Below are 22,479 nucleotides of genomic sequence, written 5' to 3'. Positions count from 1 at the left end.
ATATATATATATATATGTCTTTTTCTTTTTCGTAGGCTTTTATGTGCATATTCTTTCTAGCCAGGTTTTACCTACGTAAACTGAGTTGTTCTGCAGCCCTAGTTTTGTGAAATCTCATTCACAAGCTTCTGGGCTTTTTTTCTGTTGACAAACTGCAACTCTGTGTTGCTCTCTGGGAGACTCAGATAGCTATTTCTGCCTTTTAAGGCGTCGTCAGTGAGCCACACCCACTTCTCAGATATTCCCCCTGTAAAGGTACAATGTGTCTTTGTATTGTAAGGTACATTGTACCTTTACAGGGGGAATATCTGAGAAGTGGGTGTGGCTCACTGACGACGCCTTAAAAGGCAGAAATAGCTATCTGAGTCTCCCAGAGAGCAACACAGAGTTGCAGTTTGTCAACAGAAAAAAAGCCCAGAAGCTTGTGAATGAGATTTCACAGAACTAGGGCTGCAGAACAACTCAGTTTACGTAGGTAAAACCTGGCTAGAAAGAATATGCATATATATATATATATATATCTTCAACATATTTATGCTCATCTGCAACATATGTATAGATAGATAGATATAGATATTGATATATATATATATATATATATATATATTGATATATGTTGAACATATGTTGTAGATGAGCATAAATATGTTGAAGATGTACAGTACATCTACAATACTGTAGATTGTTACACGTTGCAGACACAAGCTCAGAGCACCAAGGACTGAGCTCCATATATTCTTTTCTATTGAAAATTAGAAGTTGCCAGGTGACCTCTTAACTCCTCATTGAAAAGCCCGGAGCTCCCAAGCAACTGGAGACTGGCTCATATGGCTTTATTGACAAGGTTGCCATTTTTATCCTCTCTCACCTGGGGGTTTGTATTTTTAGCTTTTATGATGTTTCATAATATGTATTCATACTTCAAATTTCTGCTTAATTTGTTGTTTATAATCTGACTGCTATTCATTGCCAAGCCATCTATAGTGAGATGAAGGCCATAGAAACTTGAATGAATGAATGAATGAATTGAATTTTGTAGGGAATCATATGATATGATTACAATTTGATGGCTTCAATAAATGAGGATGGGGAAAGTCCTACTTTTCTCTTTCCTCACAGCAATTCCCCTCTCCCTCTATTTGGGAAATGGTTTGAACCATCTCCCCCCACCCCCTTTGCCAGATTCGCCTTTCCAAGCCTTGAACTCTTACCATTCACAGCCAGGGTCACTTCTTTCTCGGCCACTCCAATGCGAGGCACGATGGCTTTGCACACGTACACCCCGGCATCCTCTTGTGTCACTGCTTTGAGATGCAGCGTGTTGCCGTTACTCAGCACCTGTGGATACAAGTTGACTCAGTTGACCATATCTTCCATAATGGCCAAGGTCATTTTCCTGAGATTCTAAAAATACCACGGAACAGGGTGGGCTTCAAAAATTTCAGTAAGGGGTTCTCTGTCCAGTTGCTGGGTGGCTGTGGCCATGGTGGGTGTGGCCCAGTCGGCCTCCTGCACCACAGCGGGAGGTGGGGGCTTTTTGCCCTCCCTGGGCTCCAGAGTCTTTCCTTGAGCCTCCAGGAGGGCAAAAACGGCCTCCCCAGGCTCCGGAGGCCCTCTGGTGGCCAGAAATGGGCCCATTTCCAGACTTCCCAAACTTCTGGTAGGCCCGTTTTTCGCCCTTCCCGAGCCTCCATGTGCACCCTGCATTTATCTGCATCCAAAACAGGCTGTGTGGGGACTCCTGGGAGAGGCAGGATGGGGTGGGTGGAGTGGGGCCAGCTAGGAGTGGGATTTGGGGGTTCTCAGAACTGCACAGAATCTTAGATAGAGGTTCTCCCAAACTCCTGCGAACCCCAAGCAGCCCACCCCTGTCAGGGAGGCCATGTGTTGCCCATTTCCATTTGAAAGGTATGAGTTGGAAGGAGTCTGGTAGCATTTTGTCCCACTTTTTACTAAAAGGTGTAAGTTTTCCCGAGCTGCAGCCTCCCTTCATCAATTGCGTGGCATCTTTTGATTAAATTCATAAGTTGCAAGAGGTGCTACCACGCCTCTCTCGATTTGGGGCTTCTGCTGATTAACATGGCATTTCTCCTACAATGTCCCTTTATGAAGGCCACGAGGGATCAGTGGGACCAGATCTTTTGTTAGTGGTGGGTCCAGTTTTGGTATTGTTTACCAGTTGCAAAGATAGAAATCAGGGCCAATTTAGATCTGGGGAGGCCCTAATATAGGGGTGTCAAACTTGTGTCATCACGGCATCTTCACATGACGTATTGGGACTTTCCCCCCCTTCGCTAAACCGGGTGGGGCCAGGGCCAGCACATGATGCATCCGGCCCAGAGGCCGCGAGTTTGACACCCCTACTCTAATTAATATATATATATATATATATATATATATATATATATATATATATATATATATATATATATATATATATAAGTCTTGGTGTATTCGGGTCTTCTCCGGTGTAAGATTGAGAGCACTTTGGCAACGTTTCGGCAGAATCTCATCTGCCATCATCAGGCTTATGCTTTTGCAGCAACTGCCATTACTATTTCAAATCTGGTGCTGGTAGTCTGCTTTGCTGGAATGGCCCCAGCAAAGTGGCCAATATATAATATAATATAATAATATAATATAATATAATATAATATAATATAATATAATATAATAATATAATATAATATAATATAATATAATATAATATAATATAATATAATATAATATAATATAATATAATATAATATAATAAATATAATATAATAATATAATATAATATAATATAATATAATATAATATAATATAATAATATAATAATATAATAATATAATATAATATAATATAATATAATATAATATAATATAATATAATATAATATAATAATATAATATATAATATAATATAATATAATATAATATAATATAATATAATATAATATAATATAATATAATATAATATAATATTATAATAATAATAATATATATATAAAGATGCATGAACTTCAACTCCCAGAATTACAGCTGGCTGTGGGATTCTGGGAATTGAAGTCCATGCCTCTTAAAGTGACCAAATAGAGAAACACTGATGTAGAGCAATATTTGGCAAGTGCTAACAAAGGTGGTGGCTGTGGAACAGTTGAACTTGGCAAGAATGTCACCAGGATGTATAACAGATCTATAATGGGTTGGGGATGAGCTTTCTTTGAAGAGCAGGGCCAATGCTACAGAAACCAAACCGGGGTGAAATCCAGCAGGTTTTAACAGGTTCTGGAGAACCGGTAGCGGAAATTTTGAGTACTTTGGAGAACCGGCAAATACCACCCACTGGCTAGCCCCCGAGTGGGGTGGGAATGGAGATTTTGCAATATCCTTCCCCCAGGAGTGGGGAGGGAATGGGGATTTGCAGTATCCTTCCCCTGGAGTGGGGTGGGAATGGAGATTTTGCAATATCCTTCCCCTGCCACGCCCACCAAGCCACACCCACAGAACCGGTAGGGAAAAAAATTGGATTTCACCCCTGAACCAAACGTATTTTAATCTTCAGTGATGAGGAACAGACGAACCACAGAGGCGACATTAACTGATAAGAGACTTTCTCATATGACATTGGAGGAGATCTGGGTTAATTTGTGGTGCCAAGAAATCAGGAGTCTGGGAGCATCTTTTCTGATGAGCACATGTGATTGGAAGGCATCAACATTCTCACCTCATCGGACACAACTCACAAAAGCTGATGCGTTTTTAATCAAATATATTTGTCAGAAAAGATGCTACCAGACTCTTCCTTTTGAAGTTGTTAACCGTAATAAACGAAAAACCATCTTAAATTTTGAGAGGCCCCTTTAGGCTGTGGACATCCATGTTGCTTGGCTGATGCCTGAGTTTGGCTCTGTGGTTAAAACTTTGGTGAACGTCTTGCATTCTGACCTCTTGTCTACCTTCTGATGCTGAGCTTGTGCAGAAAAAATGGAAATTGACTGTCAAAGCTGAACTCACCACAGTGGATCCTTTCTTTGTCCAGGCCAAAGTAAGAGGTGGGTTCCCTGTCCAGGTGCAGGTAAAAGAGGCATCTGAGCCGATGTCCACGGTCAAGGGCTTGGGCTGGGAGACAAGGTGAGGCCCAACTATAGGGGCAAAAAAAGAGGAAAGGGTTGGTTGTACATCAGTGACAGCAGCCAATAAGTTGGTAGAGGCATCAGGATTCCACTTCACTACGTAGTCTATATCTTATCTCTTTGTCTACCTCCGAGTGTCTATGGAGATTCTCAGTCATCCAGGTCATGGTTGTCCCAAAGGTGCTTTTTCAAGAGGCAACTGGACTTACTTTGTTTTTCCTTTGTTTCGCTTCTCATCCAAGAAGCTTCTTCGGTACTTGACTGAAGTTCTTCCGTTCAGCCCAGAACTGAAGATGTTTCTTGGATGAGAAGTGAAATGTCTTTTTTTAATTTTTTTTTTTTTTAATTTGATTTATATGCCGCCCTTCTCCGGAGACTCAGGGCGGCTTACAATGTGCTCAGTCTTCAAGGAAAAACCAAGAAGGTCCAATCGCCGCTTGAAAAAGCACCTTCGGGTCTATCTCGGAGTGTTTCTCAAGCTCAGCAACTTTAAGAGGTGATGAGTTCAACCCACCCCCACCCCCAAATGGCCCATCCAGTCACTGTTTCTATATCCCTGGTTTACCAATAGAATAGAATAGAGTAGAGTAGAGTAGAGTAGAGTAGAGTAGAGTAGAGTAGAGTAGAATAAATAGAGTAGAGTAGAATAGAGTAGAATAGAATAGAATAGAGTAGAGTAGAATAAATAGAGTAGAATAAATAGAGTAGAGTAGAATAGAATAGAATAGAATAGAATAGGATAGAATAGAATAAATAGAGTAGAGTAGAATAGAGTAGAGTAGAATAAATAGAGTAGAGTAGAGTAGAGTAGAGTAGAGTAGAGTAGAATAGAATAGAATAGAATAAAATAGAACAGAATAGAATAGAATAGAATAGAATTCTTTATTGTCCAAGTGTGATTGGACACACAAGGAATTTGTCTTTGGTGCATAGGCTCTCAGTGTACATAAAAAAATAAAATAAAATATATTCGTCAAGAATCATAAGATACAACACTTAGTGATAGTCATAGGATACTAATAAGCAATCAAATCATACTAGGAAACAATAAAAGCAATATAAGTTGTAAAGATACAAGCAACATGGATATAGCCATAAATCATAATAATAGGTAATCATAATAAGCCAGAATAGAAATGACAGGTTCAGTCCCCAGGAAAGTGCTAGGGGGGAAAAAAAGCTTGCCGAAACCCCCCAACCTCTTCCCTCATTCCTTCTTGAAAGTTTTGACTCACAATGGACGTCCACCAGAGTGCTAACATTGGTGCTGCCCACAGCGTTGGACACTTCACACGACACAGGCTCTGTGAAGAAAGACTGGTCAACTGTGGCTTCGTAGCTGTCACCATTGGCCTCTGGGACGGGGACGCCTCCTTTAGCCCACCTGTCAAGGGAGAGACGGTCTTAGGAGAACTTGACTCAACATGTTATGCTCTTCAAACTGTAAACAAGTAGGAAGTCACGAATCACAGTCACGTGACATCATGCTAAACGACTGTGGGGAAGTTTGCTTGCTGACTGGAGCTGGAACTGACGATCCGAAGTCTGGTGAAGTCACCCGACATTTCATTTTACAACTACGTCACTGTTGTGGCCCGTCAGCAGCCTGTGCAGCTGGCGCTCGAGTCAGACAATGAGGAGGCTGGAGAAGATGTGGTGCCAGAGGCGGGGATTCAGCCAGGGCCTTCAGAACCTCCAGAAGCTCCCATAAGTGAAGAGGAAGAAGAGGAGGAGCCTCTTTTCGATGCACAGGCACGCAGAGTTGCCAAAAGGCAGGAGTGGCTCCTCAGGAGGAGGTCTCCTCGAGAGTAAGGCTTGGAGCTAATTGGCCACTCCCTTAGCCTATTTAAGGAAGGACGACGACTGAGGCAATTTGCAGGGAACAACTTCGTTCACTCTCCTTCGCGTCCTGATCTTAGTTCTCTTATCAGTGTCTTGCAAATTGCTTCTGGGCTTTCTGCCAATCATAGTAAGATTACGATTATTTATTCTTTGGATTCTTGTAGGCTGTTAAGAAAGTTAATTAACAGCCTTTATTTGAAAAAGACTGATTTAATTTAGTAAACTAAGGTTTGTACAGACTTTGTGTGCGCTGCGTTCTTTGGGGTCCGTAGCTGGGGCAGAACAGTCGCTTAGGGATAAAAAGAGGTGCAGACCCCAATTGCGGTCAGTAAGCGAGGACTTCATCTGTATAACTGAGCATGCAATCCTCCACGTTGCCATTAGAGGGCACCTCAACCACACAATTGCTCTATTCGAATTCTAGCATCTGCAGCTTCTTCATATTTTAATTCTTACCGGTAACCTGTCACTTCAGGATTAGATGTTGCGGTGCAGTGGAAACTCACTTTGCCACCCTCGGGCACAGTTTGTGGCTGTACTGACAGGATCACAACGGGTGGATCTGTAAAGCGGAGAAGAGAGACGGGAAAAAAAAAATCCCAATTGGTTTTATTTTTTCATTGTACAATTTTTCCATAGGCCAATACTATGCACATACCGTGTTTCCCCAAAAATAAGATTTTAATTTTTTTTTTTTGCTCCAAAAGATCCGGTTAGGTCTTATTTTTTGGGGGGGGGGGAAATAAGGTACTAAATGCACCCATCTGGCTGACAATCTTAACTGGGGCTTATTTTGGGGGTAGGGCTTAAATTACGAGCATCCTAAAAAATCATGCTAGGGTTTATTTTCTGGCTGGGTCTTATTTTCGGAGGAACAGGTTAGTTTTGTACATAGTACAATACAGTGACCCCCCCCAAAGATCATTAGCCTCATAATTCTCTCACACCCTAATCTTCATCAACCCCAAATTTTGGAAACCAATCCTGCAAAGTGAGAGGATTATTATGGGATATGCTGTCTAGTTCTGCCAGCAGCGACTTGGCTCCCTTGCTGTCTGTTTGCAGATCTAATTGGATCCCCTTGCTCTCTGTCTTGCAAGTTAGCTGCTCCAGTGTAAGTAGAGTTAGATCTTGGAGGCAACACCAAAATCAGGGAGCTACAATCCCGCTTGCTTGCTGCTTCAGATTTCCTGGCCTTCTCTCAAGGATCAGGTATCTGATTTTCAGGACCCACTGAGTTAAATATTTGTCTCCAACTTAATCGTTTTGACTGTGTTTCTCCGTGCTCAGGGCTTCTAAGAGTCTTAGAATGCTGAGGTCAGCTTCTATAGGCAAGCTCATATTTATAGAACTGTACAGGATCCTAAAATTGGAAGAAATTACTTTTAACCTTCAGGTCCAACCCCACAGCTCAGTGGAGGAATCCAAATTAAAGCATTCAGACCGATGGTTGTCCTCCTCTGCTTGGACCACTTCTGATGAAGGTCAACCTACTCCACCTCCAGATCACTGGCTCCATTACTGAATGGCTCTTGCAGCTCGGAAGCTTTTCCTAACATTCAGACAGAGAATCTGCCATCCACATAATTCATTTTTTTTTCCTTTCTATCCTGCACTTTAGAACATCTCAGGCATTGTTTCTGGTATCTGAAGAATGCTATTGTGTGGGTGCGTCCTCTCTTCTCAAAGTTAAACATTCTCAGTGCCTCCGTAAGAGTTTCCAGGTCTCTAGTGGTAAAAAAAACCCCCTTTCACAAAGCAAATTATAAACTGGGAATTCATTTGTGTAGGTCACCTCCTAGATGACCTTAGTCCAGATCTTGGATTGACACTCTTGATCTTTGATTTGCGGTGGGAGGGGGGAAACGATAGTCCGTGAAGATGTCCTGCAATGATGGGGGGGGGAGGGGAGGAGAGGGGCAGGACACAAATGTAATAAATACATCTGTGGTTCGGCATTAGCTCAGTTAATCATGATTAGCTCATGATTAGCATGAGCTAATCATTAAATTATGAGCCACGGTGGTTAGAGTGCAGTAGTGTAGGCTACGTCTGCTGACTGCTGGCTGCCTGCAATTTGGCAGTTTGAATCTCACCAGGCTCAAGGTTGACTCAGCCTTCCATCCTTCAGAAGGTCGATAAAATGAGGACCCAGATTGTTGGGGGGCAATACGCTGTAAACCACTTAGGGAGCACTATAAAGCACTGTGAAGTGGTGTATAAGTCTAAGTGCTACCCTTTTTCCCCCCAAAATAAGACATCCCCTGATAATAAGCCCAATCGGGCTTTTGAGCACGTGGCAATAAGGCCAAGCACTTATTTCAGGGTTCAAAATTGTAAGACAGGGTCTTATTTTCGGGGAAACACGGTATTGCTATTAAGAGTCCTTCCAAACTCAGTGGTCTACTTGGCCGTTCCTTGGCCACAAACCCAAGCGCAGGTATCTCTAACTCATCCCTCCCTTCATCCAGTCCTCCTGACTAGGTCCGTGCCTTGGATACTCACACTGAACATTAAGGGTGACCGTGGTCTGCTTGCCAGCGGGGGCTGCCGGGTTGCTGACACGACAGGTGAAGGTGCTGCCCATGTCTCGGCTGCTTGGAATTAAGAGGAAGGTGCTGACAGCCACTTCCCGCTTGCCATCATCCATCAGGGACTGGAGGAGAATAAAGAAGAAGCATTTTTTAAAAATAGCCAAACTTCTAGCAACTCTAGGGCCGGATGTTATAGATCTAGAATGCCATGGATTGCTCACAATTGGTTTGGAAATGGGCCTACTCTTCCCTTGTTCCTCTCTTTCTTACAAACAGGTCCACATCATGGATTTTGACACTTGCCCATTTGTCAATATCATAGAATTATAGAGTTGGAAGCAGGGGTGGGTTTCAAAAATTTTAGCAAGGGGTTCTCTGCCCGGTGGCTGGGTGGGCATAGCCATGGTGGGCGTGGCCAAGTTGGCCTCCTGCCCCTGGAGTCTTTTCTCGAGCTTCCGGGAGGGCAAAAACGGTCTCCCCAGGCTCCAGAGGCCAAAACGGGCCTACCGGAAGTTTGGGAAGGCCGGAAACGGGTGCGTTTCTAGCCTTCCTGAACTTCCGGTAAGCCCATTTTTCACCCTCCCTGAGCCTTCACGTACGCCCTGCACTTACCTGCATCCAAAACGGGCCATGTGGGGACTCCTGGAAGGGGGGGTGGTGGGATAGGCGGGACCAGCCAGGAGTGGGATTTGGGGGTTCTCTGAACTGCATAGAATCTTAGCTAGAGGTTCTCCTGAACCCCTGCGAACCCCCAGCAGCCCAACTCTGGTTGGAAGGGACCTTGGTGGTATTCTAATCCATGCCCCTGAACAACCAAGGGTCCATAAATCATCACCCCCCCAAAAAAATAGTTATCCTAACTTTTCCTGAAAACCTCCAATGATGGAGGCAAGCTCCATCAATTCCAGGAGGCGAGCTCTTCCACTGCTTGTCTATGAAGATTCTCAATCATCCAGGTCATGGTTGTCCCACAGGTGCTTTTTCCAAAAGGCAGTTGGACTTTCTTGTTTTTCTCCTTTAAAAACGTTTCGCTTCTCATCCAAGAAGCTTCTTCAGACCTCTGAATGAGATGGTGAGAAGTGAAACATTTTCAAAGGAAAAAAAAACAACAACCCAAGACAAGTCCAGTTGCCTTTTGGACAAAAACACCTTTGAGTCTTCCGCTATTTCTCAGTTCTACCTAATCCCTACTTATTTCCAAACTGGATCTCCCTCTGACATTGCCCCAATGGGCAATTCTGACCACTAGTGATGGAAAACTGTCAGGCTTGCTTATTCCAATTCCCAGGTTGCTCCTACACTCTGTGGGAACCAAAGCCCAACCTCATTGACTCACCTTGGAGTAAACAGCTGACTCTTGTCGTTGCCCGTCACGATACCAGGTGATTTCGGCTGCTGGCTTGGCTCCAGTTGCGCGGCACGAAAGGTTGTAGGGGATGTTGGATATGACATGGACAATGGGGCCATTGTGAATCTCAGGGTCATTGGGGGGGACTGCAAGAACAGAGGCAGAGAGGTATGGTTGGTTACCTTGTCATAGGTAAAGGTAAAGGTTCTCCTCACACATACGTGCTAGTCGTTCCTGACTCTAGGGGGTGGTGCTCATCTCCGTTTCAAAGCCGAAGAGCCAGCACTGTCTGAAGACGTCTCCGTGGTCATGTAGCTGGCATGACTCAATGCCAAAGGCGCACGGAACGCTGTTACCTTCCCACGAAAGATGGTTCCTATTTTTCTACTTGCATTTTTTACATGCTTTCAAACTGCTAGGTTGGCAGAAGCTGGGACAAGTAACGGGAGCTCACCCCGTTAAGTGGCACTAGGGATTCGAACTGCTGAACTTCCAACTTTTTGATCGACAAGCTCAGCGTCTTAGCCACTGAGACACCGGGTCCCTGAATAAAACCTTGTCTTAGAAACAAGCAGGTCTGAGAATGACCAACTGTTGGCTAACCGCAGGACAATTCATTCAGTAATAGAAGAGAATATTTATAGCTTGGGGTTGGACTGTGGAGTCCTTGGTATTCTCTGAACTTGGTTTGTTTCCTTGCAGATGTTTCATTCTGAGCCCATGGTGGCGCAGTGGTTAAAGTGCAGTACTGCAGGCTCCGTCTGCTGACTGCCTGCTGCCTGCAATTTGGCAGTTCAAATCTCACCAGGCTCAAGGTTGACTCAGCCTTCCATCCTTCTGAGGTGGGTAAAATGGCAGAGGCACTGCAGGCCGGTCCTTCGCTGTTTCCAGGACAGCCCCACGGGCCAGATCTAAGCACCCCGTGAACCAGATCCAGCCCTCAGGTGTTGAGTTTCACACCCCTGAACCAGAAGAATCAACAAGAGACCCTGGCAGACAATATTAGATGTTTGAGTTTCTCTTGGTATATATTAGTTGGGGGATAGCTTTTCAGGAGATCACAAATTGGGATTCTGAAACACTGGCATCGTCTCACCAACAAAAACAGGAAGGGAACTCACTAAGTACAGTAAGTTTGGCTCGCTGGGAGCGCAGGGCCGCTTGTGTGGCTTGGCACTCGTAAACAGCATCGTCGTCTAGTTCAGCATAGTCGATGCGTAAGTTGTGTTGACCAGCAGAGGCATCTCCTACGATAGAATAGCGGGACCAACCTGTGGAGAAAGCCATATAGGATGTCAGCCTTTACCAGGTAGATCAGATACAAAACATGTCCAGATAAACTAACTCTACTTTATTCTAAAGTTAGATTAATAGAATCTTGCAAGTCTGAAAATAGACATCTCCCACCATTATTTTTTTTGCAGCCTAAGAATTTAGGGATGGTCTCTTCTAACGAGTCTCTTGCTATGCCCGCTGTACAGCTGTGGGCTATGCTCTCTCTTATCCGATCGTTCTCTAGGCAGCATCTCTTTGCCTGGTCTCCCAAGGTCTTTCCCGCACACCATTACAAGGATGAAACCAGGATTGAAAAATTCAGTTCTGTGTCGCTCAGGATGAGTTTGAATTATGAAGAGCCTCGGTGGCGCAGTGGTTAGAGTCAGTGGTGGAATTCAATTTTTTTTACTACCGGTTCTGTGGGTGTGGCTTGGTGGGCATGGTGTGGCTTGGTGGGTGTGGCAGGGGAAGGATACTGCAAAATCTCCATTCCCTCCCCACTCCAGGGGGAAGGATACTGTAAAATCTCCATTTCCACCCCACTTTGGAGCCAGCCAGAGGTGGTAATTGCCAGTTCTCCGAACTACTCAAAATTTCCGCTACCGGTTCTCCAGAACTTGTCAGAACTTGCTGAATAGCACCCCTGTTAGAATGCTGTACTGCAAGCCACTTCTTCTGACTATTGGCTGCCTGCAATTTGGCAATTCAAATCCCACCAGGCTCAAGGTTGACTCAGCCTTCCATCCTTCCCCAGATTGTTGGGGGCAAAAGGCTGACTCTGTAAACCGCTTAGAGAGGGCTGCAAAGCACTGTGAAGCGGTATATAAGTCTAAGTGCTATTGCTATTGAAATTTCAGTTCTGTGTCGCTCAGGATGAGATTGAATGATGATCAACACCTATTGCAATTTGTGGTAAGCCACTATTTCTGCCAATAAGGTTCTATGGGTGTCCTTCAGGGGTGGGTTCTAAAATTTTTGACTATCGGTTCTGCGAGTGTGGCTTATTTTGTGGGCATGGTTTGATGGTCATGTGACAATCAATTCTTTAGGATTTAGCAGAGGTATTGGTCTACCAGGCTTTTAACTGCTTGCAGAGCTGTACCGGTCTACCCATTTGTTTATGGAGCGTTCCGGTCTACCCATTTGATTTTGGAGCGCACTGGTCTACCACCACACTGCCATTTACCGCTGATCAGCTGTAGGGCGGCCCTTTGAAGTCCTGCGGCAAGAGTTTAAACAGTTTTTTGCCACTTTGCCACCACTGAGAGCATCGGAAACTGCTTTCAGGCAGCTTGGCCTCAATTGCCAATCTACCACCACCGAGAGGTTTACAAGGAGCGGATCGGCTCTAGCCGATCAGTTGGGAGGCTTCTTGGCTTCTCAATTTAAAACTACCTGTCTTGGTTTTTTTTCCCTCTTCTTTGTCAAGTGAGCCCTGATTTTTTCCTTCTAGCCGATCAGTTGGGACTCGGGAGACAGTGAATAGATTGGGGGCGGGGCCAGGCAGAGGTAGTATTTACCGGTTCTCCGAACTACTCAAAATTTCCACTACCGGTTCCCAAGAACCGGGGAGGACCGGTAGCAATCCACCACTGGTGTCCTTCCTCCAGTCATCTACCATGTCTCTCTTAATAGGGGTCGTGACAGACCTACCGGGCAAGTCTCTCTCTCCTCCTAAGGCCAGTCCATCCTTGGTCCACTGAACCATGCCACGGTAGCCCATGATCACACATGCTAATGTCACCGATTGACCGGACACAATCACTTGATCCATTGGCTGTTGAAAGAAATAGGCAGCCAACCCTGCGAAAACAAAAAACAAAGATTTAGAGTCAAGACTGTTTAGTGATCTTAATGAAGAAATCAGGACTTTTTGGCTGGAGCTTCAGAGGAGATACGCTTGAACTGATTTGCTGAATTCAGACTGATGGTCTGCCAAGACCAGCATTTCGCTTCTGCCAATGGCCCATTTATCTTGGAAAGTTTACAGGAATGGAGAAAACACAAGGCTTATCCGATATTGGCTTCAGGGCCTGCTACTAGTGGCATACTGTACCACTTCTATACATGGAGGATCGACATCGCTATTTTATCTAAAAGCAGGTTTCCCCCCTCCACCTGTAAGGTGTTTTTCTGTGATTAGCGGTTCTGAATTAGTACATTTTTTTTAAAAGGTAAAATTTATGCCACCTGTAACATGAATCAGACCAATCCGCCCTATCTGAAAACCTGCAGTGTTGTTGGCAGACATCAATATGAGCCAATTTTCTATGCTCCTATCAATATGCTAACGGGATATTTGCTTTGCATGCAAAACATTTCAGGTGAACTCCATCTCTTTCCCCTCCAGTAAGACTAGGAATGATCTTCATTTGAAATTTAACTAAAGGCATTCCAGGGCATGGGAGTGGTGTCTGATATAGGCCACTGCCCAGGATCTGTCAAGACGACATTTGGAATTTCTCTCAAGTGGGTCCTGGAGATCTCACACTTGCTTGACTGTGAGGAGACCAGGGGATGTGCTGAGTGAGTGAGGATTATCCGTTGCACAATCGACTTCTCGGCACTCTGGTGCCACTCTGTTTTTCCATTACAGTCCAAGGGAAGGTGTCAAAAGAGAATTCCACCAGTGTGTTCTGACCTAGGCTTCCTCAGCAGCATGAAGCCGTCCCGATAAACCCCTTTTATCAGTGAATTCCTCTCCAACAAAGTCTTTCCTCTCCCCCAGTCTTTCAAGATAGTTCACAATTACCAACTTTTACCAGGCTTGGAGAGTGGCCAGGCCCATATCTTTCAGATGCCATAATACTTAGCAAGAACGCAGTAATGAACTAATTGCCTCCTGCAAACTCCACTCCCCTTTCGCTCCTCTTTTATTCCCTCTGGGAGGGGCCATTCATCGTCCACCTGTGGCCTTACTCCCAAGTCGACCCTTGTTCTTTAGCTGTTCCCTTCATCTGGCAACTCTGCGCATGCGCACACTGGGAACAGGCTCCATCTGTTCTTCTGCCTCACTGATGTCTGACTCCAAAGGCAGCTGATAGCTGGCATATGGCCCTGGCCCCCTCTCTGCCTCCTATGCAGAGCCCTCATCAGAGCCTTCCCCAGACTCCAGGACTGGCCCACGTTCCTCCCCAACCTCCTCACTGTCCGAATCTGCTGGCAGATCCGCTGTCCGGCCACAACACAGTGGGCCTTTTTTCTTATGGCGAAGTAGAGCAGGAAAGTATAGCAATAGCTCCCCATCCCTCACTTTGCAATTCAGAGCAACACTCACAAACCCTGCCCAGACAACCAATAAGAAACGCAAAGCGTAAGGCGTAAGGTAATAAAATGGAAACCCCATTTTTACTCTTTGTAAAAAATAAATAAATAAAATCTTCCAATTACCAGGGTCTGTGTTTTGCCAACACCAACCCCCAATAACGATCTGAATATGTTTCTTGCATATTCCCGGTGTAATTTCCCTTCTGGTGGCCAAAGCCATTTTCCACTGTAATTCAAAGCTTGCCTACACAGAAACAATTCCTACCGAATTACCAATTCAACGGGGCTTACTCTCTAGAGTAAGGGCTGCATTCTTCCTCTTTTGTGTGAGAGCTGAAAAAAAGGCCTAAAATGTGGAGGAGAAGAAAAGGGTGATAGAGCGTGCCTTGTTATTATTACTTTTAAAGAAGACACCGTTGCCCTCAGGTTCCTGGCCTAGCCTTATCTCTCCACACAGATGCTCAGGTGCAGCCTGCTGCGCTGCGAGTTTGCTCTTCGGCCAAGAAAAGTTCTGCTGTGCTCCACAGTACTCCTACAAAACTACTTTTCTTTCCTGCCTTCTCTGCGTCGCTCTTGGCAAATGCATTTAAAGGTAGCTCAGAGTTGGCAGACCTCCAGAATTGTACACGGACAGGTGTGTGCATACCAATGTACTATCGGAGGACTAGAATCATAGAACTTTTCTTTCTACTTAAATCAAGGCAGGAGCGGACAGTCAACAGGATCATGGTGACATGCGTGTGAATAGATGGGTAGATTTATTTATGTATTTATTTAATTTAATTTATATGCCGCCCTATCTCCATAGGACTCAGGGCTGACAACAATAAAATATCCAATAAAACATATATATATATATTAAAATTTGATTTATATGCCGCCCTTCTCCGGAGACTCAGGGCAGTTTACAATGCGTTAAGCAATAGTCTTCATACTTTTGTATATTTTACAAAGTCAGCTTATTGCCCCCACAAACTGGGTCCTCATTTCACCTACCTTAGAAAGGATGGAAGGCTGAGTCAACCTTGAGCCTGGCAAGATTCGAACTTACTAATTGCAGACAGCTGGAGTTAATATTTAACTATTAATATTAAAATACATGTTAACGCCCCCAGTCCAGGTTGAACAACCATGTCTTTAAGTCACGGCGGAAAGTGCGGAGCTCAGGGGCCAATCGGAGCCCCAGAGGAAGTTGGTTCCAGAGGGTGAGAGCACCCACAGAGAAAGCTCTACCTATAGGGGTCGCCAGTCGACACTGTCTAGCCAACGGCACCCTGAGTAGGCCCTCCCTGTGAGAATGCACCGGGCGATGGGGAGCTGTTGCTGGTTGCAGATGGTCCGACAAATATCCTGGGCCTAAGCCATGAAGGCCTGTAAGATTGATCTTATTATTCCATTCATTTACGGAAGGCGTTGTACTTTTGAATCCCGTTCTTTAATGAAAGAATGAAATAGATTTATAAAGAAACAAAAAAGAGACTTTAGAAAGAGTGTGGGGAAGAGCAGAAAAGATAATTAGGCTGCTGGGGGCTAAAACACAGGAACTGGGTATGTCTAGTCCAGGGTTCCGCAACCTGCGGCTCTGGAGCCACATGTGGCTCTTTCACCCCTCTGCTGCGGCTCCCTGTCACTCAAAATATGCATCACAACCGCCAATGTGCGACACCCGCCGGCACACCATTTATTGAGCTTTTCAACCCCTGGTAGACCAACCATGGATAAATCCAAAAGAAAAGTTTCAGAAGAAAACAGAATGTTTAATTCAGCTATATATGCTAGTTTTGTGGCCGCTCAAGGAATAGTCAGGCACGGGAAGGGTTTTGTGGCTCCCGGTGTTTTCTTTTCTGTGGGAAACGGGTCCAAATGGCTCTTTTGAGTGTTTTAAGGTTGCAGATCCCTGGTCTAGTCTAATAAAGAGAAGGACTGGGGTGACATGATAACAGTCTTCCAATATCTGAGGGGCTGTCACCAAGAAGAGGGGGAACAACCTATTCTCCAAAGGACCTGACGGCAGGGACAAGACGTAATGGATGGAAAAAAGAGAGATTCCAACCTAGAAGTAAGGCGAAATTTCCCGACAGTGAGAACAATTCATCAGTGGAATGGCTTGCCTTCGTTAAGTTGTAGATGTTCCATTACTGGAGGTTTTTAAGAAGAGATTGGACAGCAATTTGTCCAAAATGGCATAGGGTCTCCTGCTTGACCAAGAGGTTGGACTAGAAGATCTCCAAGGTCCCTTCTAACTCTGTTATGCTTTTATTCTGTTAACTGCTGCTTCTCATGTAGGCAGACTCTTAAAATGAGCACTGTCGCCATTCAAGAGGTCTCTTACGCAAACAAATGTCATCGTTTCTCCATACTGATTGGACCCAGCATCGTCCAATCACAACTACATAAATGTTCATGAATGACAACACAGATCCATATCCTTCAAATATAGGTTCCTTGGTACCTTGAGGGCAAACAAGTGTTCCCACGCAGATGTCTTCCCCTGGGATCTGTAGGTCTGCAAATCCCATTAGGTTGACTTGTGTTAGGGAAAATGGGAATTGTAGTCCAATACACCCAGAAGATTTAAGTTAGGGTAATTTCCTAGCTGAAATAAATCCAGTTACCCATGAAAAGCTGTTTGCCCTTGACGAATCTACTCCCGGCCCCTTTTGACCACCAGGAAGCTGTTAAAGATTCAAGGAGCTGAAGGGAACCTGTTCTGCGGCACAGATCCCTCCGACGTAAAGCCGACTTAACTGCAATCCAATAAGGGCTGGCCTTTTGTTCTATTGTTGAGAAGTTTACTCACTCCACTAGGATCTGAATAGTGGGATAATCCCTTCAAGAGGGTCAAGAAGACTGCTGACACAGAATCGGCTAAAGACAAAGGCCTGGATGGCAGTCAGAAAGGCAGAATAACCCACTTCTCTTGGGCTTTTAGATACTCCAGAGAGAGAAGCAGGACCAGGTTCAGCTGATCAACCTTCTGAGAAACATTGAAGTGAACCCTGCTGGCAACTGGTACGAATTCTTAAGCCTATCATCGTGAGCATCAAGAAATGTAGAACCCGTCTGGTTATCGCAAGTGGTGTTAAGAACCTCTTCGTGTCTCCGAACTGTTGATGCAATTTAGACTTAAGATTTTAAAGCAGGGGTGGCTGATCGTAGCCATGAGGGTTGCTGTGTGGCTTCCAGAACGTTTTGGATGGTATCTGGTTCCAGAGGTTAATGGAACAGAAGTCCATAATGATTAAGAAATCATACTGACGGATGTAATTGATTCGTTTTAATTCATTGTAAATCGAATCAAGTCAAAGTTAGTTTCTATGCCAAATCACCCATTCCCGTGACACCACTCCAAAAAGAAGCATAGTTTCAGCACATATTGCGCATCCTTAACGAATACAGATGACAATTGGCTACTCCAAGTAGGAAGAACTGCTCCTGAGTTTCTAACAGAGATGGGTTTCAGCAGGTTCTGACCAGTTCTGGAGAATCGGTAGCGGAAATTTTGAGTAATTCGGAGAACAGGTAAATACCACCTCTGACTGGCCCTGCCCACATCTATTCTCTGCCTCCCGAGTCCCAGCTGATTGGGAGGAAATGGGGATTTTGCAGTATCCTTCCCCTGCCACGCCTACCAAGCCACACCCACAGAACCGGTAGTAACTGGTAGTAAAAAATTTTTGAATCCCACCACTGGTTTCTAGGGCCTCTGATCTTTCCTGATTCTGTCTGGTGTCACCTGTTCTCTTTAAGCTTGGAGCTAGTGACAGAAACCAAGAGATGGATTAGCAGTTCCATCTTCCTTGATGTTTCCTCTAGGCAAGGATGTCCTTCGTGGAACAAACAGATGGGAAGAAAGAAGCGGCGGGAGACACGGTTCCTTTGAGACCATTTTGTCAAAGGTCTCCTAAAATGTGAGTCAACAGTATTCCTAGGTAAATTGTCTACATTTCTCTCATTTACAAATACACCTACAGACACACTCTTATGACCAACCAAAGGAAGGCATCTACCTGGGGTTTTCATCTGGAGACTTTCAAGAGCATTCCACCACTCACAAGAGCATCCTATACAGCTGTAGTTCAGTTCACCATCTATGACCCTGGAAGCCCCTCTTTGCTCTAGGAACTTCTGCTGGTTGCTATAGAGAAGTTACCGTTTTCCAATTCTGGCTAATGCAACGCCGATATATGAGACCACAAGTAGGGTGCCAGCAAGAGCCTCTGCAAATAGCAGAAGACAAATGGAAGCTGCATGGCCATGGAAGGGGATTGAACGGGGAGCTCTGGAAAATTAGGGGTGCAGTGGTTGAAAAGACCAGGCAGCAGGGTAGGATGGAAAGAGAGACGATTGAGCTCTTTCTTTCTAACCACAGTACATTTCTTTCTCTCTTCAGAGCTGAAATGGACAAGGAAAAGTGGAGTCTTTCAAGTGACTCCAAGCCTTTGAAAGACACTCCACTGTTCCATCTCAAAAATAATGATGACAGCCTGTCACTCACAGAATGAATAGCTGAGTAATTATGTGAACTTGGGATGGGCGGCGGGGTGTGCGTGCGTGCGTGCGTGTCACATTCTCCAAAGCTGTGTGTGTCTGCTCTATTTTGTGAATTGAGGAAAGAGAGATGGTTTTGATGTTTCAATTATTGTTATGTTTCACCTTCTCCTAGGAACCATTAGGAACACATCTGACAAGCGTTTAGTTTTAAATCGTGGAATGAACATCCCACGAAGGACCTCCAGTCCACAGCACAAAGCCATATTTGGGCCTACATCTCTGAGGCTGGTGAGAAGTTAGCAGATCTTGATTCTGTTGACAGCTTGGGAGGGCAGGACTCACAAGAAGTGTCTGAATGTAATGACTTATCAGGAGAACAGGAATAGACTGTGAGAAGAGGCAGAAACTGTTTATCATCTATCTTGAGCAAGTTCTTTTGGCATGAGAACCAGGTGCCTGCACAAGACAAGATTAGAAACAAAGGCGCCTCAGATTAACTCAAGAGGTGGGCAGTCCCCACACATCTGAAATAGATGAATGGCTTTGATCAATGAACCCAGATCAACAGGAGGCACCAAGAATGCAGATATCAAGATAGATGTAAGAGGCAGCCAGGTTCTCCAAGGTTGTATTCCTAATAACAACAACTTAGTTTTTTAATTAACCTTTTTTTTTTTTGCTGATTTGTAGAATGCTGGAGAAGACTCCTGAGTCCCTTGGACTGCAAGGCGATCCAATCTGTCAGTCCTAGAGGAGATCAACCCCAACTGCTCTTTAGAAGGCCAGATCCTGAAGATGAAACTCAAAGACTTTGGCCACCTAATGAGAAGGAAGGACTCACTGGAGAAGAGCCTAATGCTGGGAACAATTGAGGGCAAAAGAAGAAGGGGACGACAGAGAATGAGGTGGCTGGATGGAGTCACATGAACTTAAATGGACTCCACAGGATGGTAGAGGACAGGAAGGCCTGGAGGAATGTTGTCCATGGGGTCGTGATGGGTCGGACATGACTTTGCAACTAACAACAAGAGTGTATTGGCTTGTAAATTAACGTCTGGGCTCAGGCAACCTGGCAAGCCATAAAATAAAAAGCCTAACCAAGATTGCAACCAATCCGGCTTAGCATTTGGGTTGAATGGAGCCACCAGATACGGAAGTGGGTAAACTACATTGTGCGAAACCACCTAGAGCGAGATGGGCCCTCTCCTCTTGATATGCTATAGTGCAAGAGCTGTTATTTTAAACCACAACAGGCAGAGCCTCTTGCCACTGGCCAGGCTGCCTTTAGTTGATATCGGTATAAATCCAAAAACATCTGGAAGGCATTTGGTGCTTTTGCAAAGAAAGAAGCAATGGCCCAGTGGTTACTGCAACGGAGGCCTGCTGAGAACCAAGTATAACCCGTTCCAAAACACTTATATTCCACCCCCCCCCACAACATTGGTTCTCTCCCTCCCTCCCCACATCACTTCCCTCAGGCTCTAGGACGCCCTTGCCTCGTATTTCCATGCTTCACAGCAAATCCCTTTTGAAGCGGCACAGAGGCGAAACTGAACTGCTGAATTTCTGCCTGGTAATAGGCGTGAAATCTGCAGTCCATTGTGCCAAAACTGCAGGGAAAAAAAAGGGGGGGAATGAAAGCACACATAACTCTTGTCCACCCCACGGAACTAGAGAGAGGTATCCGAGGGGAGGCCGAGTCGCTCCTCCACCCAGGCAAAAGTTAGCCCAGAGGGTTCAGAAAGAAATTCACCTTTGGGAATTAATTAGAATTGAGAGCGAAAGATATCGTGGCCTGCCAAAGGCAGTGAATTCTCCACCTCAGCCATTTCTGGATAATCCCTTGTTCCTCAGCTCTGGAAAAAAAACAGGACGTCTACTTCTTCTCCCCAACCGTAAAAGTGTGAATGTGCAAAAAAAAAAAAAAAAAGAAAAGAAAAGAAAAAAAAGAAAAAAAAAGTCCACCAGGATATTTTATGTGGTTGGTATACACATTTCTCTATCCCTCCTGCCCATCTTTCTCTCTCTCCCTCCCTCCATCTCTGCTATGGCTCTGCAGTCACAAAACTGATTCCCTGCCAGGCAACCTAATTAAGGAAAAAATTTCCTATGATGAAGATCGGGGGAAAAAAAAAAGGGGGTTTGAGGCTGAGCCGCATTTTGCAAAAAAGTGGCTATAAAAAAAGAAAGAAAGAAAAGGAAGAACAATGGGAGCAGTCCGTCAATGGCAAAAAAGAAGAAGGGAAAAAGTGGGTGTGGAGGCGATGATACATCGGGGACAAATAAATACATCGATACTCATCACCAGATCTCAATCTTCTTGAATGGTTGTGAGACCAAGAGAAATAGCGGAATAAAGTTGCTTCCGACATTCGTTCAAGAAAAAAAATGTCAGCTGTGGCTTTTCCAGGTGTTTTATGTTTAACATCGTTTAGGGCAGAGGTCACCAACTGGTGGTCCGTGGACCACTGGTGGTCTGCGAGAAAATTTTGGTGATCTGCAGAAAAATTATTTGCATTTTTTAATATTGGACTAAATCAGGGGTCCTCAAACTACGGCCCCTGGGCTGGATACGTGCAATGAATGTTTGTGTTGCTGCAGAGAGTCTCCCCCTTCAGGGTCTTTTTGTGTGGGTTGGAGGGAGGCAGAAATTCCGACTTGGGGTCTGCTTCGGCTTCCTGGTGTGGGGCTTTGGGCAAAGGCTGGAGGGAAGCGCCGCTGGTGGCAAAGAGCCGGAGGGCCTTGTTCCAGTGGGACTGCATCATAGCCTGGAACTGGCTGACCATCTGAGCCCGCTGAGCCTCCAGGCACCGATACTTGGTCTTGCACTCCCGCAGGTCTTCCCTCTGCTTGGAAAGCCTATGCTCCTAGTCCTCAGTGAGGTGCTTCTACTGAGCCTCCTTCTCGGTCAGATCCAATTTGAACTGAGCCAGCTGTTTTGCCAACTCTTTCTCGTGGTGGCTGCTTAGCTCCAACAACTGCTTCCTGGTTTTTTTTTTTTGTTTTTTTTTTTATTATTTGATTTGTATACCGCCCTACTCCCGAAGGACTCAGGGCGGTGAACAGCCAAGCAATAAAATACATAACTACAAAAATTTAAAAAACCAGTTAAAATCAAATTAAATCATTTTGGCCCAGACAAATTAAAACACCCCAATAATTTAAGAACAGATTTAAAATTTATATATTAAAAGAGGGAGGAGATTAGGCCAAGCCTGCTTGATGGAATAAAAGAGTCTTCACAGCGCGGCGGAAGGTGCGCAGATCCGGGATCCTCCGTATCTCTGGGGGGAGCTCATTCCAGATCGTCGGTGCCCCCACAGAGAAGGCTCTCCCCCTAGGGGTCGCCAGCCGACATTGTTTGGCTGACGGCACCCGGAGGAGTCCCTCTCTATGAGAGCGTACTGGCCGGTGGGAGGCTATTGGTGGTAGTAGGCGGTCCCGTAGATAACCAGGTCCTAAGCCATGGAGCGCTTTAAAGGTGGTAACCAAAACCTTGAAGCGCACCCGGAAGACCACCGGGAGCCAGTGCAGCTCCCTAAGGAGCCTGGGTGAGGATTGGCTGGCAGGGGAGGGGTGAGTAGAGGTTGGCGAGGTGCCCC

At 45.0% G+C, this 22,479-nt stretch overlaps 1 protein-coding gene across 1 annotated transcript in view; it reads right to left on the bottom strand.

Annotated features, from left to right (window-relative positions):
- Nucleotides 1-22,479, bottom strand: part of KIRREL2 (kirre like nephrin family adhesion molecule 2) — a 55,219-nt gene that overhangs the window by 16,082 nt on the left and 16,658 nt on the right. Inside the window, exons 2-9 of the mRNA XM_070949532.1 lie at nt 12,770-12,919; nt 10,963-11,112; nt 9,830-9,987; nt 8,465-8,615; nt 6,416-6,521; nt 5,353-5,501; nt 3,999-4,126; nt 1,212-1,338 (exon numbers count right to left, since the gene is read on the bottom strand). Of these exons, the coding sequence (XP_070805633.1) occupies nt 1,212-1,338; nt 3,999-4,126; nt 5,353-5,501; nt 6,416-6,521; nt 8,465-8,615; nt 9,830-9,987; nt 10,963-11,112; nt 12,770-12,919 (1,119 nt within the window). The remainder of the gene's footprint in view (nt 1-1,211; nt 1,339-3,998; nt 4,127-5,352; nt 5,502-6,415; nt 6,522-8,464; nt 8,616-9,829; nt 9,988-10,962; nt 11,113-12,769; nt 12,920-22,479) is intronic.

This window comes from Pituophis catenifer, unplaced genomic scaffold (genome assembly GCF_029215685.1).
Source record: "Pituophis catenifer annectens isolate HBS135680 unplaced genomic scaffold, rPitCat1.0.hap2 SCAF_9, whole genome shotgun sequence".
NCBI lineage: Eukaryota > Metazoa > Chordata > Lepidosauria > Squamata > Colubridae > Pituophis > Pituophis catenifer.
This window is presented reverse-complemented; position numbering and strand designations above follow the sequence as displayed.